This window comes from Ranitomeya variabilis, chromosome 6 (assembly GCF_051348905.1).
Source record: "Ranitomeya variabilis isolate aRanVar5 chromosome 6, aRanVar5.hap1, whole genome shotgun sequence".
Lineage (NCBI taxonomy): Eukaryota > Metazoa > Chordata > Amphibia > Anura > Dendrobatidae > Ranitomeya > Ranitomeya variabilis.
The window spans coordinates 442,100,058-442,117,811 of NC_135237.1; the positions used below are offsets into that span (position 1 = coordinate 442,100,058).

The window sequence follows — 17,754 nt, forward strand, 5'->3', positions numbered from 1 at the left end:
CGAGAATGGCATTGGCACAGCGAAACGGTTCAGTCATTGTGGCTTTCTGGACAAAATATTACGATTTCATGGTCGCATCTGTATACTGTGTGTAAGAAACTTGTAAACATTTGTACACTATTTTGGCAAGTAAAAAATATTGTTAAAAAAACAGCATCTGTTTTCAAAGATAATTGTGCTTCAATGACGCAACAAAAAGCACAATATGAATCGAATTCTACTTTATAGGAGAAGCAGTTTTAGTTTGTGTTCAATTCCCTGTAATTAGTTGTTAGTTATGGGTGTGTAGAAGGGCAGTGATGTAACTTGAATCTCATGGGCCCCGATGCGATAGCTCCAACGGGACCCCCAAATATTTTAAATCTATAATAGCAATAGTCTTTTTCTATAGGCCAAAGGGACTTTTAGGGCCCCCGAGGCTCCAGGGCTCGGGTGAAATTGCAAAACTCCTGCACCTGTTGTAGTTACACCCCTGTAGAAGGGTGTGGACATTGAAGGGGCTGCCAACTCTTTTTTTCCTAAAATAGGACCTGGTGTTTTTTTTTTAAACAAAAAAATAAGTATATTTGCTTATCAGCCCTCTGCCACTCCTCTGCATTGGTCATTTGTCCGGTCAGACCCTGCTGGGGAGTGTTCAGACCCTTGGCAGCGGCACAAAGGAGCATCAGGGGATAAGCTGGTTAAAATATTATTTTTATATAGAAACTTAACCACTGTAACCTAAATTTGAAGAGGACTTGCCATCAGAATCTCTGTGTGGTGCCGCCTCAGATATAATTGTATCTCTGCCTATGTAGTTAAAATATCTATTCTTTATACAAAAATAAAACCTCTAACCAAAAAATAGAAAACATTATATTCACGATATATTTTACTTACCTGGTGATTCCATGAGCTCTCGCTGTCTATTAGCTGTTGTTTTTCGCTCAGTAAATCGTTGTAGACTTTTTGACCATCCTCAATCTGCTGGTCAATTTTTAGCGAGTCTGAGGAGTATTTTGCCCATGTTTTCTCTGAGCTGCATAAATTATCTCTGTACATAGTTTAAATTAAATATTCCAGATTAATGATACATTATACCGGTTGTTGTATTAGAAGCATCAGTTGTATAAACTATTAACAATTAAAGGGGTTGCCCACTACTTTTATATTGATGACCTATCCTTGGGACAGGTTATCAGCATCAGTGTCATGATTCCACCACTCACTGTGTCCTGGTTATGCTGTGAGGGCCAGCTTAGCCACCCTTTGAATATAGCAAGGGCTTGTCAAGATGTCAGTGTTGTGTTTGGGTTTCCTCCAGGTGTTTTCCTTTCCAGATAATTGCCAGGCTATTTAATTGGCTGGCAAAGTCAGATCATTGCCACTTGTCGCTTCAGCTCAGTGGTGTGCTTATTTTGTGCTCTGTATTTTGATATTCTAATCTTTTGTTGCTAGACCTTGGATTTGCCTTTCAACTACCTGGTTGTATAACCCATTTTGCATTTGATGCATTCAGACTTTAGTTACCAGACCACAGACTTTTCACTTGACTATCCGTTTGTCTTATCCCACTGTTTTTAACGTACCTTCCTGGCTTTTGAGCTTGGACCCCTTGATCACTTTGCATCATGGCTAGTCAGTGAGTATCGACTAGCGTCACAATGAGATTGGTGGGGTTCGACACCTGGCACTTATACAGATCATCTGCTATCAGCGCCGGCGACAGCAGGAGGTAAATAGTGTGCAGGTAGGAATAGCACAGCTCTGTACATTATCAAATGGCCTTTGCCAAAAACTCCAATTCTGTTCCTTTTTAACTATGGTAATTAACAGCTGATCATGGGGGTTCTGGATATCGGGCATGGTGTCATACCCTAAAGAATATAGGTCATTAATATCAAAGCAGTGGACAACCCCTTTAATTAATACTTTGTACAATAGACAGTTTTCTTTAACAAAATTAATGGAGTTGTATTTTAGTTAAGGAGTAAATGTTAAAACAATCATGAACACAACTGCTATAGGTTACTTAGGGGTTGTTCCAAGAACAAAATGAGCCTCTGCAATGTACCATAATTCCTGGCCAGTGGAGGAAGATAATGAAAGTATATTGACAGGATAGCATGAGATAGCATGTGATTCTTTTTGTGAAGTAAAACATTGCTTATAAACAAGTAGGGAAAAGTTTAATAGTTTTACCTCACAGAAAGCTGCATCTGTGACTTCATGCTGTCTTGTCTGTATACTCTGTTTTACTTCCTTTCCTGCCCAGGGGATGTGTTATTATGATCAGACCATGTTCCTGCACGGTCAGACACGGCCATTACACAGTACACAGCATGAGCACATTTATAAGATTATCTCAGCACAGGAACATTGTTTTTAACACATTCAATTATGGAAATTATTATTATTCCAAGATCTATTGATTAAAATGTATTTTGCTTGTGGGAAAACTTTTTTAAAGGCATTTTCCAGATCAGGGGGGAAAAAAAGCAAACTTTGCTTTACTTAGCCTCTTTGGATCCGTAGCTGTGTTTCCGCGGCTGCACCAGTCTCCGATGTTTGTCTGCAGCTGCAATGTGACAGTGCTGTAGTCAGTCACTGAGCTCAGCGGTTTGTGTCATATAAATTGCAGAGCCGCTGAGCTCAGTAATTGGCTGCAGTGCTGTCAACATGAAGAAATCACTGTAGACAAACAGAAAAGGTCAGAGTTGGGAAGAAAAGAGCTGAACCTGGTGAGGGTAAGTAAAGCCCAGTTTGACTTTTTTTTTTACTCTGAACTGAACCTAAAGTTTACTGAAATTAGAAGACCCTATAATGTTATGCTTATCTTGGGGTGAATTTTTAGGAAGTGGGACACATACTGAAAATATTGTGGTTTGCGTTTTGCTCATCCTTTGCTTTAGCACTCCTTCCTCCTCTTCCTTTCCCCATCTACTATATAATTGTCTAAGGGTCACTTCCGTCTGTCTGTCTGTCTGTCTGTCACGGATATTCATTGGTCATGGCCTCTGTCTGTCATGGAAATCCAAGTCGCTGATTGGTTGCGGCAAAACGGCCACGACCAATCAGCGACGGGCACAGTCCGGCAGCAAAATGGCCGCTCCTTACTCCCCGCAGTCAGTGCCCGCTCCATACTCCCCTCCACTCGGCGCTCACACATGGTTAATGGCAGCGGTAACGGACCGCGTTATGCCGCGGGTAACGCACTCTGTTACCTCTGCTATTAACCCTGTGTGACCAACTTTTTACTATTGATGCTGCCTATGCGGCATCAATAGTAAAAAGATCTAATGTTAAAAATAATTTTAAAAAATAAAAAATAGTCATATACTCACCGTCCGTCGGCCCCTCGGATCCAGACCCGGCCTTTCCCGCTCCTCGCGACGCCCCGGTGACCGCTCCATGCATTGCGGTCTCGCGAGATGATGACGTAGCGGTCTCGCGAGACTGCTACGTCATCATCTCGCGAGACCGCAATGCACTCTTGGGACCGGAGCGCGCGAGGAGCATCGGTAAACGCTTTGCCTGGATCCGGGGGCCAACGGAAGGTGAGTATATAACTATTTTTTATTTTAATTCTTTTTTTTAACAGGGATATGATGCCCACATTGCTATATACTGCGTGGGCTGTGCAATATACTACCTGGGCTGTGCAATGTACTGCATGGGCTGTGCAATGTACTGCGTGAGCTGTGCAATATACTACGTGGGCTGTGCAATATACTGCTTGAGCTGTGCAATATACTGCATGGGCTCTGCTATATACTGCGTGGGCTGTGCTATATATTGCGTGGGCTGTGCAATATACTACGTGGGCTGTGCTATATACTGCGTGGGCTGTGCAATATACTACGTGGGCTGTGCAATATACTACGTGGGCTGTGCAATGTACTACGTGGGCTGTGCAATATATTGCGTGGCCTGTGCAATATGATATGTGGGCTGTGCAATATACTACGTGGGCTGTGCAATACACTACGTGGCCTGTGCAATGTACTACATGGGCTGTGCAATGTACTACGTTGGCTGTGCAATATACTGCATAGGCTGTGCTATATACTACGTGGGCTGTGCAATATACTACGTGGGCTGTGTTATACACTACGTGGCCTGTGTTATACACTACGTGGCCTGTGTTATACACTACGTGGCCTGTGTTATACACTATGTGGCCTGTGTTATACACTACATGGCCTGTGTTATACACTACGTGGGCTGTGCTATATACTGCGTGCGTGGACCGTTATATACTACGTGAGCTGTGTTATATGCTACATGGGCTGTTATAAACTACGTGGCTGGGTTATATGCTATGTGGGCTGTTATATACTCCGTGGGCTGTGCTATACACTACGTGGCTGTGCTATATACTTTGTGGGCTGTGTTATATACTCCGTGGGCTGTGCTATATACTCCGTGGGCTGTGCTATATACTACGTGGCTGTGCTATATACTACGTGGCTGTGCTATATACTATGTGGCTGTGCAATATACTACGTGGCTGTGCTATTTACTACATGGGCTGTTATATGAAACATGGCTGGCCGTGAACAATCAGTGACTCAGTGACAGGCGCAGTCCGGCCGAGAATTGGCGCGGGAGTTGAACCACGCTTCGCTAATTGGTCGCGGCCGGCCGAATCCTGTGTATTCAATGTATTATTCTAAAATCTTCATAAATAAACTACATACATATTCTAGAATACCCGATGCATTAGAATTGGGCTACAATCTAGTACAACTATAAACCAGTAGCCCCAAAGAACTCATTTTCAGATGCTAATAATGCCCCTCATAATAATGTCTATCAAGCAGATAAATATTTTTGTTAAGTATCAGGGCAATAAACAGTCCATAATTTTCATGTTACACCAGACTATGCTATACATTGTCTAAGGCAGGCCGACCCTCGTGTCATACAGTATCTTAAATCAGTCTGCCCATCCACTGCTTATGGTCATGCTGTGGAGGAAGAGGTGGTAGGAGACTTTGAGATTTTCAGGAGTTTGTCATCCACTGTAAAGAGCTTTTCCAGGCCAAGCAGCCATTTTTCAGTGACAGTGTGATGTGAAAGCCTAACAGGGTGTAGTGTACACACTGTTAGGATTCTGCTTTGCCTACCAGTTTCAGCGGTCATCATATGACCGATCTTAGGCTATTTGCATAATTGCGGTTATGGGCAGACAAACTTTTCTTCCTGCTTCTCTCAAGGGAACACTTGAACATTGAGAAGCAAGAAGAAAAGCCATTTAGCAAGAATGAAAATCGGACTGGCAAGCAGAGTAGAGTCCTACCAATGTGTATATTACGTGCCTTTAGGATTCTACGTGATACATTCACTGATGACATTTCTTCCTGACCTGGAAAACCCATTGAAAGATAACTGCTCCTACCTGCAGTTCTGCAGATTCCTCTTTATATCAGTTAGTTTGTCAGCCATGTTTTTCCTCTCTTGGTTAGCTTCTGCAGTAACTTTCTCATAACTCATCTGGGCAGACTTCTGCTTCTTTTCCGCCTCATTTAGTAATAGGGTTGCCTTAATGATAAATCAACAATAGGAGCTCAAATAAAAGTAATAAGATGATTCCACAGGAAATGACATTGTAAAATTAAAGCCATTATGGCACCTCAAGAATGAACAGCAACCTGCAGGAAAAAAAGAATCTTGTCATCATACTACTTCTTCTATTCTTGGTCACGTCCAACCTATGTAGGGTTCTTGAATTGCTGGCAGACTAGACTTCTATCATTTGCAAGGGGTAGAGTTACCATTAGGTTGGTACACCACTGACCAAATGGATATTAATGTAATACACAAAAGGAGGTACCTTAACCCAGAGAAGTTTTCTAGGTTGAAAGTTTGGAGGCTGGAAAAGGGGATAGCTGAGTTGTTAATATGCTCCTCCAGTATGTGGTTGGTGTACCTCACTTCAGCCAGAGCAGCATAGAGAGTGGTGACAACAACACAGAGCCTCGGTGGCATATTCAAGATGACTGAGCTGAAGAAAACCCCTACATGAAGATGCAACGCAGCATCTCAAGCTACCTGGGAACCTGTATTGATCTTCAAGGGCTCAGACTGAGAAGAAGGTAAAGACAGAAGGGCCAAACATTGGCAGAAGAACCTGCCATGTTTGCTGCTAATGTCCTTGTGGCAGATGAGACCTTCAAAGCAGTTTTCACAGCATGAGGGGTCTGCATATCAGGTAGTTTTCATACTATGGTGAAAGAAGCTTTCTGCAGAAAATTACTTTATTGTTTTAAATCAATTTTTTCTGTACAAATTTTGTCAATTTTTTTTTACAATCAATATCAGTATTAAAAATAAAAAATAGAAATCTTGCAATCTTTTAAACTGGCCAATGGGGGTTTTACAGAGCCCAATTTTCAGTTGTTTCAGGAAACAACAGATGTACATTAGCAGTAATTAAGTGACTGATCAATTTGTTTCCAGTGCCAGATTACCAAGTTTTAAAGGAAGAGAATCTATGTGATTAGGTGTGGCAAGTGTGTGATTGGTCAGAACTGGGAGAGGAGGAGGGGTAAGTGGCTGCGAGGTCTCGCCAACTCTAGATCTTAATAGATCATTCATAAGCAGAAGCTTGGGGAACACAGATGAGTATATATAGCTGACACCTGAGGGCAACATTAATTACCTTTTCTGGGTTATAATGTTTAACTTAATATTTGTTTTGCTTAATAAGATTTAATTGGTTTATTTAGACTATTGTTATCAAATTTAAAAACATTATGAAATAATTTTGCTGGAGGGGCCCAAAGATTTCGACTGCCTGGGGGCTGCCGACACTGATCATTTGTGTTGAAGTATCTAATGAGCCTGTACAAAGTTCATTGTGAGTGGAGGGGAGGAAGGTCAAGTTACCATCCTGTGTCATCAGCTGTGTATTGAGGTGTAACCTGACATTGTAATCCTGCCTTTGAGGTTAAGGAGTTAGACTGAAAACTCTTCCTGAAAGGATAGAAAGTAGGTGTGTAAAAAGCCTCAGTGGCCAGTGTGAAAATTGTAAGATCATGTGATCATGGTATTAATAAAATGTATTTTTTTTAAATACATGTAGCATAAACACACGATTTAAACAATAGGTCATTTTCTCTCTAAAGGGGATGTGTAAGTTTAAAAAAAAAAATATCAGAAAGAAAGGGATCTCACACTCCCCCGGTAAATCCCCCATTGCTCCGGCACCACCACTCCAGTGGTCCCGCTAGACTTTGTTAGCGGTCCTGCAGTAATGACATTCTAACACTTATCATGTGACCTCGGCAGCCAATCACTGGCCTCAGTGGTATTGGCAACATGGTCGGCACGTGACCAGTGAGGCCAGTGATTGGTCGCAATGATCACAAGGTACTGATACGTGCAGCCTTGCCATACTATTACACAATTATCTAATTATTATGTCTACATAGTAGAAATAGATGCAGAACTCAGGGCCCATAAAAGGGATGGGTAACATTCAGAGTGTTGCTGTGGGCCCTATGATTTCTTTACATCCCAAAGCAATAAATATTACACCGGTATAAAGAACAGATTGTCTTTATTGTAAAGTGAAATAGGTTTCTAAAGCAAACTATTAAAACTTACTTCTGATTGTGCCTGTTGTATCCTGCTCATAGCATCACCCTCAAGATGGAGTTTATCGTCCAGTAGAGGGCGATGTTTCATAATAAAGTCGATTTTCTCTTGAAGTCTCATTTTCACGGCTTCAGTCTTTGCCATTATATCCTGAGCTTTCTCCAGTTCTTGCTTCTTACATGAGATAAGCCACTGCAGTTCAGAAAAATCCTGAGCGCAGGCATCATACTCTGTTTATAGGAACAGGTAATTGTTATTACGTAGAGCACTGAATGTCTTCACTTCTTGTTATGGACTTATGATGAATAAAGACAACTTTACACATTTGCAAAGAAACATTCTAAATCAAATATTACTATAACCTTTTTGAAGCAATGAAATGTATTATACACATTAATCTATCAGAATTTTTTAATATACACATTTATTTTTAACCCTTTCCCCAACATGTGGCATGCCATCATGGCCAAATGTTTTGAGAATGACACAAATGTAAGTTTTTACAAAGCTGCTTCAGCGTTTAAATCTTTTAGTTGGATGTTTTTATGTTTACTGAAATTATCAGCATTTCACAAGCTTAGAACTTTTATTCACAAATATACCAAGTTTATGTAAAAACTCAAAATTTACAGCGTTGACCCATATTTTTCAACATTTTCGCCCTTTGCCCTGACATGATGGATGTCAGCTTCTGAGCCCAATTATGACTAATGGCAGTCCATTCTTTCCTAATCAGTGCATGGACTTTATAGTAATTTTCATGTTTTCAATTCACCACCTGATTTTTGAAAATTGACCGGGTCATTCCACGTCAAGTGAACCCATGATTTTTACCTCTATATTTTTAATTCTTTTGAGATTTTGTTATTTGGTAATAGTGTGTCAGAGAATGCAAAATGTGAAGAAAAAAATTCTAGATATTTTTTTTTTCTAAATTGATTTTCAAAGTTCGGAAAAAGTGCGAATTTCGGTGTTGTCTGCCTTTACATTTCTCCTCATAACTCAGGCTAGAAAAAAGATAGATAAACAAAATAAACACCATTCTACTCAGAACTGTACAGGCTTTCACCAGATATGTCACAAGAGTATCTTTGTTAATATTTTACCCCTGCGAAGGGAAACACAAAATTTTAGAACGCATTTGTGAAAAAAAAACTTTTAATTTCAAAATGTCAAAAACTGCATATGTGCCTGCTATGCTCCTAGCCACATCTGTACCAAAATACAAGCTGGGATCGTGATGGAATCATATTTTAAAAAATAAAACTATTACAGTCTCAGTTCGAAAATCTCGAATTCAGATCTGTTCAGCCTGTGGTCTAAAGGCCCCGTCTCACTAAGCGAGATCGCTAGCGAGATCGCTGCTGAGTCACAAGTTTTGTGACGCAACAGCGACCTCAGTAGCGATCTCGCTATGTGTGACACGTAGCAGCGACCAGGCCCCTGCTGTGAGATCGCTGGTCATGTCGGAATGGCCTGGACCTTTTTTTGGTCGTTTAGGTCCCGCTGGGTAGCACACATCGCTGTGTTTGACACCTTACCAACGACCTCGTTGACGACTCAGACACTGAATCGTCATAATAGCTCCCATGTGACATCGTTGTACAGGTCGCTACAGGTCGCTGGTGAGATGTCAAACAGTGAGATCGCAGCAGCGATCCTTGGAAGATCTCACTGTTTGACATCTCACCAGCGACCACATAGCGACGCAGCAACGATCCCTGACAGGTCGTATCGTTGTCGGGATCGCTTTAGCGTCGCTAAGTGAGACGGGGCCTTAACAGTGTGGGGTCTAGATTTAGCAAATAATCCGTGATTTTTAGATATTACTGTATTATGTTACAGCTTAGAAGCAGGAGCGGACAGAGGAGAAAGCTTTGTTAGGGCTCCACCTGAGACTGACCAGGGGTAGACAGTGAATGCAGAGCAGATGACAGGCCGTGACATATTCACACCAAATCTTAACACCCAGGCAACGCCTCAAATGGAGGGAGAAAAATATTCTTAATATCCAGTTCATGTATTGTACAAACCAGGACTACGAAGAGGAGGAGAGTTAACCTCAGTTAAGGTACCGTCACATTAAGCGACGCTGCAGCGATATCGACAACGATGCCGAAGTCCCCGGGTAACCAGGGTAAACATCGGGTTACTAAGCGCAGGGCCGCGCTTAGTAACCCGATGTTTATCCTGGTTACCAGTGCTAATGTAAAAAAAACCAAACACTACATACTTACATTGCCGTGTCTGTCGCGTCCCCTGCCTTCAGCTTCCCTGCACTGTGTAAGCGCCGGCCCTAAGCACAGCGGTGACGTCACCGCTGTGCTTTGCTTTACGGCCGGCACTGACACATTCAGTGCAGGAAGCTCTGAGCAGCAGCGCGGACGCCGGGGGACGTGACAGACATCAGAAGGTGAGTATGTAGTGTTTTTTTTTTTTACTTTTACAATGGTAACCAGGGTAAATATCGGGGTACTAAGCGTGGCCCTGCGCTTAGTAACCCGATATTTACCCTGGTTACCATTGTAAAGCATTGCTGGCATCGTTGCTTTTGCTGTCAAACACGACGATACACGCCGATCTGACGACCAAATAAAGTTCTGGACTTTCAGCAACGACCAGTGATATCACAGCGGGATCCTGATCGCTGCTGCGTGTCAAACACAACGATATCGCTATCCAGGACGCTGCAACGTCACGGATCGCTGTCGTTATCGCTGCAAAGTCGTTTAGTGTGAAGGTACCTTTACAGGAAGCAGAACCCATCACAGGGACTCAGCAATACCACACTGTCATCCCATGTAGTGAACAGAATTTTTTCATTCAGCAAAGACAGTTAAGTCCATGAAGTGGTAGAAGGCGGCACAAGATGGGCAATGGATGGCATAACTGGTGATGTGACCTGTGAATATGATCGGCACTGGTGGCGGCTTCTGGACTCTCCAAAGATTGTGAAAATGAAGAAGTAGAAGTGACTTTTTTGCACCTTCTGGTCCAGCGCCATCCTTTGTGTATCCAAGAAAACCAGACATTGTAAAAGTTAACAAAAATCAGATATTAACTCAGGTGGAGCCGGACACCATGACAGGCCGCACATACTCTGACACAAAAGGAAACGGCCATTGCTAGTGAGCGCTTATGGACAAGATCACATTTCACCCACTAGAAGGGACACATTGATAATAAAGTGCCAGTTTAAAAACGTACTATTAATTGTTTCATTAGTTCATATTTTATAGTACGAGGATTTAACTACTGTACTATTCTTCTTAAACACTTCAGAAATGACATGTTTAGTGATATAATAGAAAAAAAATTGTTCCATGTATAAATAGGTGGTAAAAATATTGGTTCTTTTAATCTGGTTTTTAACAAATAATTAGGATCAGACTGTATTTAGACAATCACACTTCAGGATATGATCACCTTTTTTATTTTGGCTTGCTCAGCATTTTCAACCTGAATGTATTGAACAAGTTGTGTTACGATAATAATGATGTATTTATGGTGGCACTTCAATAGTTGTTTTTGTGTTTCTTTATTGTTGCATATAAATGTTGAATGCAATAAGTTGTAATTTGAAAAGAAAAAGGAAGAAACTTACACAAACATAAAATCAAATGATTAAAGGCTTAAATTAAAAAAAAAAAATTGATAGGTCCCAAGTTGAATCCCTGTATAAATATCACACGTAACACACATGCATGTTTTCACAATTTTAAAACATACGTTTTTTTCACAATTGCGCATCAAAATTTTGAATATGATTTCTCCAAAACAAAATATAAAGAAACATAGTCTTGTGACATATCAAACAAAAGTTGGCACCGTTCTGAGAAAAATGATGCCTCTCCCAAATCTATATCTTAATTCTAGCCCGTGATATGATAAAAAATGTAAAGCCATACAGGCCAAAATCCGCGCTTTTTCTAAACTTTAGAAATCTGTAAAAAATTAACTGATGAAGATAAAAATTCGAAACTTTTAATTTGTAATTAACTAAAGTTGTACTTCATAAAAACAAAAAATAAAAAAAATCTAAAGACGTCAGGTAAAAAAATATTCATATTTGGATCACTTGATATGGAATGACCCGACCACAGTTCCCCAATGGGATTGAGATCTGGGGCTTTTTCTGACCATGGACTCAAAATGTCAATGTTAGTGCTTTTGCCTTGTCACATTGTCTCCATCATGCTGGAAAAAACATTGTTCAAAACGAAATTGCTCCTGAATCCTTGAGAGAAGTAGCTCTTGGAGGGTGTTTCGATACCATACTTTATTCACAGCAGCATTCTTAGGCAAACATATGAGTAATAGTACATGCAAGAAAAAAGAAGGCACTCACCGATCTAAAAGTTGGCAATCTTTATTCAATCTTCATGTAAAAAATTCATGGCCGGCGGAGTGAGGAAAGGAGCTCATGCGAGTAGGAGCAAACGACGGCCGTTTCGGGCTGTGCTTGCGCTTCTACGGGTCAGCATGTGTCCTGCTTGCATGAGCTCCTTTCCTCACTCCCCCGGCCATGAAGTTTTTACATGAAGATTGGATAAAGATTGCCAACTTTTAGATCGGTGAGTGCCTTGAGTGAGTGGGCATTATACAAGGAAGAGGGCCAGGATGGGGGCATTATACAAGGAAGAGGGCCAGGATGGGAGCATTATACAAGGTAGAGGGCCAGGATGAGGGGCATTATACAAGGAAGAGGGCCAGGATGGGGGCATTATACAAGGAAGAGGGCCAGGATGGGAGCATTATACAAGGAAGAGGGCCAGGATGGGGGCATTATACAAGGAAGAGGGCCAGGATGAGGGACATTATACAAGGAAGAGGGCAAGAATGGGGGCATTATACAAGGAAGAGTGCCTGGATCGGGTAATTATACAAGGAAGAGGGCCATGATGGGGAGCATTATATAAGGAAGAGGGCCAGGATGGGGACATTATACAAGGAAACGTGCCAGGATGGGGGCATTATACAAGGAAGAGCGCCAGGATGGGGGCATTATACAAGGAAGAGGGCCAGGATGGGGGCATTATACAAGGAAGAGGGCCAGGATGGGGGCATTATACAAGGAAGAGGGCCAGGATGGGGGCATTATACAAGGAAGAGTGCCAGGATGTGGGCATTACACAAGGAAGAGGGCCAGGATGGGGCATTACACAAGGAAGAGGGCCAGGATGTGGGCATTACAGAAGGAAGAGTGCAAGGATGGGGGCATTATACAAGGAAGAGTGCCAGGATGGGGGCATTATACAAGGAAGAGTGCCAGGATGGGGGCATTATACAAGGAAGAGTGCCAGGATGGGGGCATTATACAAGGAAGAGGGCCAGGATGGGGGAATTATACAAGGAAGAGAGCCAGGATGGGGGCATTATACAAGGAAGAGGGCCAGGATGGGGGCATTATACAATGAAGAGGGCCAGGATTGGGAGCACTATACAAGGAAGAGGGCCTGAAGGAATAAGCCCAGGATGGGGGGCATTTTACAAAGAAGGGGTCAAGGATGGGGATGAATTATACCACCATGGGGATCATTACACTATGAAGGGGCCCAGGATAGGGGATATCATAACAGGAAGAGGCCCAGGATAGGGGATATTATAACAAGAATGGTCACTGAATGGCTGACATTACAGGAGGAAGAGTTCTAAGATAAGAGAGATTATTATAGGATGGGTGCCACGATGGGGAAGATTGTTAGGGGAAACAGCAAGGATGGTGGATATTATTACATGGGGCGAATACCCATGTCATTATAAGATCTAAAATGCTACAAGGGCCCATATATCTGATCAACATGCAAGTGGGTGCCCAGGTTCCAATATTGCACTACGGGCCCATCTGACTTGAGTTACGCCACTGGGACTATATATTGTTCTTGCAAAGGGGCCCCGTTCTGTCTATGTCCGCTTCTCTGCTCTGTATGAACATCCCCTGTCACTCTCAGGTGAAATAACAATCATGGAATGAACTTTTGTAGAAATAATTGTTCTCATCTATTTACCCATCTAAATGGTCCAACAATCACCGATGGACAAACAAAATGCTAATTCATTCAATGCAATGATTTTTAAGTTATGTGCAAATAGAAATGCTAATAACATGATATTATAAGTACACAGGACAATCATATTAAAAATTATTCTTTGTGCACAGAATGTACGTCGGCCTCTCCAAACAGGCCAGTAGAAGAGCGTCAGTAGACTTATATAGAGGCCTACATTGCCCTATTAAAGGGGTTTTATGAGATAGTTCTCTGTCAATGTTTCACCTCTGGGGTCCCAATCTATTGTGAGACTGAAACCCCTGTCCTTCAAAGACTGTCAACAGCTGCTTCAACCAGGAGGAGATAAAATGGAGAAGCACTTACGTGTTCTTGCATCTCTCTCCCTTATTATAGATCTGTGCAATGACCCTGGATATTAGCGGGTGCTCCCAAGTTACATCGATATGCCTAAGGGTATGTGCAGACTTTCAGGAATTACAGTATCTGCTCTTTAGACGCAGCACATGTCCGCTATGTCCAAAGCGCTGCCGTCTATTGAATGAAGGTGAATCCGCATGTGTTCACTGAACTGTGTAGAATCACAGCATCCAATACAGTGTACAGGTGATATTTCTCTTGCGGAGGCTCGCGTCTCCACAAGAGAAATAGACATGCTGCGGTCTGGAGAGACGTGCCGCATGTCCATCTCCGCAGGTGAGCCACGGGTGTCTGTGGATGCATAGTGGAAATCCCATCCAGTATGCTGTAACATCTGGACGCTGCGGGTTGGACGCTGCAGTAGTGCACAGCGTCCAACCTGCAGCGTTTGCTGATCATGTGCACATACCCTAAGGCTACTTTCCCACGATGAATATTTGGTGAGTTTTCAATGTTGCAGATTTTCTGTATCTATTAGGTAAATTAGATTACTTGCGTTTTTTTATTGTGTATTTTTACATACCTTTTTTTCACTGCAGTTTTTGTCTTTTTTTGGCATGTCATTTTAAAAAAAGCTGCTTTGTTTTTGATAATTCTTGATATTTGGCTTTCACAAAATTTTATTGATACAGCCATATGCGGATTACATGCCTTTGTTATCTGCGGATTTTCCATATCTAATCCAAGTGTATGGGGAAAATCTGCACATTTGAAACCCACACCGTAGGTCAGTTGACGCTGTAGAGGGCAGGAGATTTCTATAATCCCATCACTTTGGTGGAACTGTAAGATGTGGCAATTACAAAAACTCATCATGGGAACGCAGCCTTAAAGGGCTGGTGGTACAAACCTTTTAAAGGGATTTGTCTTCTTTCAAAGATAACATATAGAGTTTGATGCAAAAAAAAAATATAAAGTAAGTTCTAAATGCTGTAAACATAGAGTCTCCTCTGTGTCTACATAAAGGAATAAATGACATATAAAATAGATATTTTCCTGAAGCCCACACAAAATCCAATTCTACTTCATTATCGAGCATTAATCAAACTGCCATTAACTGTCCTATTATAGAATAAAGAATGTTCTTCTCACTTCACTAAACCAAAGCTAAAGATAGATAATAACAGTATATCCAGGCAAGTTAATAATTAAATAACAACAGCCAACAATACAAATGATGAAAAACGTTTAACTCAATGTAATCAATTTATGTTCTAATTTGTCCAAGCAATATTTCTTACATTACTTTGCTATATTTGTATATGTACATCACAGCAAAATGGTGCATGCAAATCAGCATTAATAAGTGTCATTTAGTAAATGAGCTCAATGGAGCAGATACATGGAGACGTAACCTGCTTCCTAATGAGCCTCCCAAAGGAATCATGTGAAAAGAGCGAATGCTTGACACAAAAACAGAACAAAACTCACAGATCTAAACCGCAAAGGAGACATGTAATATTATTATTTGATTAAAGGTCATCCAAAGAATTGGCTGTTAATATATATTTTTTCCGTTAAGAAGTGACCATGGCATAATCAATTATGTAGGCTGAACATCTCCTTTACCTACTACTATCAACCAATTATCACTTCATTAACACAGTAAACAAGAAGCACAATTGCCCCCCTCAATTTTATGGAGCAATGTGCAAAAATTGCAAAGGCTAGTAATGGCCGAGCCTAGAGTGCATGTCTATATGGGTGGAAGGTAAGGACTCAGGAGAGATAACTTTTAGCTGATTTACTGAGATATTCAGCTTACAGCTGATGTGTGGAGTCCACTTAAAGGGGATGTCTAGGCTCAGGATAAGTCTACAGTCATTCTATATTCATGCTTGCGGACACATCCGATTAGACGCATTCAGATTATCTCAATAGAAAAGAATTAAAAGTAGAGCAGAAGAGTCTAGTTGGGATGTGACCACAAGCATGCAAATCAAATGCCGGCAGTAATGTGACCGCCCACTCGCAGCAGGAATATCTGGGAATCATGACAGAGAGACTGCAAATTTGGTTCTGAGGCCAGACAACCCCTGTAACCCTATAATAATAGTGGAAATAGATTGTTGACAGACACTTTTCTCCGGGACAATTTGATCATGGGAAAATGAAGCTACTCATCACAGGAAAAGTTCTAAGTTTGGTGTTATTGTTATTTACTTTAGCATTACGGAAGTATAATATTCTCTAATTTATAACGTATAAATAAATGTTAAAGACAGAATAAGCTTAAAGGGACTCTGTCACCTGAATTTGGCGGGAACAATTTTCAGTCATAGGGGCGGGGTTTTCGGGTGTTTGATTCACCCTTTCCTTACCCGCTGGCTGCATGCTGGCTGCAATATTGGATTGAAGTTCATTCTCTGTCCTCCATAGTACACGCCTGCGTAAGGCAAGATTGCCATCATAATGTCCAGCCGGTGACCACAGCCGGAGACAAGACTAGCTCAGAGCTGCACTGGCTGGTTTTTCAAAGCGCCGTTCCAGTTGATTGACAGGTCTCTCACTATGAGAGACCTGTCAATCACATCTAGCATCGCTGGGAATAGCCAGCCAGTGCAGCGCCGGACTGGACTCATCTCCAGCTGTGGTCACCGGCTGGATCTGCTAAGTATATTTTTTGAGAAACACAAGAGCGTTTTAGAGAAATATATACCAGGTTGTAATCGTGCAGCCATGCTTTGAACCATGCCTCCTGTGGTTTGGGCAGCATAACTCAAGTGAGAGTTTCCCTGTAAGAAAATTAGATGTTAATGTTACCTTTTTGAACTGCCTCAGGAAAGTTATATAGTTTCCATTGGGAGAGAACATCAACTTGTGCGATCAGGCGTCCTTTTCTTTCCTTCTCTAACTTCAATGCCCCTTCTGCTTCTTGACGGTCTGCTTCCAACCTCCAGATCAACTGTACAACTTCCGAGATGACAGATTTGGTATCTACCTTTATAGATGAATCTCCACTTTGCTCTAAGAAATCTGAAGAAGGCAAAACATAAGGACATTTGTTTCATCCGGTGTTCCTCCAGGCATATACAGGCTGTAATTCTTTTTCAAAGAGGAAAATACAGCAATGTGGAAAAGCATTTAAGTAGTATTTGTAAGAACTGTTTACATTCATACAATGCTGTTATTTAGGTAGAGAAGAGATTAATAAAAACATTGTTGATAGCCTGAAAAGCTTTACAAAATAATTTATAAGGCTCTGGGACTCCAACAAACAACCGTGAGTGGCAAATTATTAATATAGTGAAGACTAGAAATAACAATGCCGGAAATAACTGTAATAGCTCAGTGACAATTCATATGCCATAAAATATCCCACAAGAACATCCAAAAAACTATGATCTATTTTATCAGCAGCCAACAAATCTAGTACCCTTGTGGATGACCATCTTTTGTAGTAAAGGCCAGTGTATTATCTCACGGTGCCTGTACTCACAGGGAACTTTGGATTACTAATAGAGGCAGTGATGGACTGAAATGGCAACGGCCCATAGGTAAGATTGAATCTAAAGGCACACTGTTCAGCTACATCTATAATAACCCAACCCTAGTGCACAAATGTATTTTTCCTTTTATGTAATCTTAAACAAAATAGTTGGTATGATGAAAGATACGTTGATTCCTTTCTCTGTAAATATTGAATAAAAAAAACAAACAAAAAAAAGAAAGCAGAATACCGCTGCATATTAAAATGGTAACTATTTATTAATTCATAACACTCAATTAAAATAGTTAAAATAGG

At 41.3% G+C, this 17,754-nt stretch overlaps 1 protein-coding gene across 1 annotated transcript in view; it reads right to left on the minus strand.

The window, feature by feature from the left end:
* Window positions 1-17,754, minus strand: part of CCDC178 (coiled-coil domain containing 178) — a 732,453-nt gene that overhangs the window by 580,814 nt on the left and 133,885 nt on the right. The window contains exons 6-9 of the mRNA XM_077270423.1: window positions 16,773-16,985; window positions 7,591-7,811; window positions 5,381-5,523; window positions 880-1,033 (exon numbers count right to left, since the gene is read on the minus strand). Coding sequence (XP_077126538.1) covers window positions 880-1,033; window positions 5,381-5,523; window positions 7,591-7,811; window positions 16,773-16,985 — 731 coding nt within the window. The remainder of the gene's footprint in view (window positions 1-879; window positions 1,034-5,380; window positions 5,524-7,590; window positions 7,812-16,772; window positions 16,986-17,754) is intronic.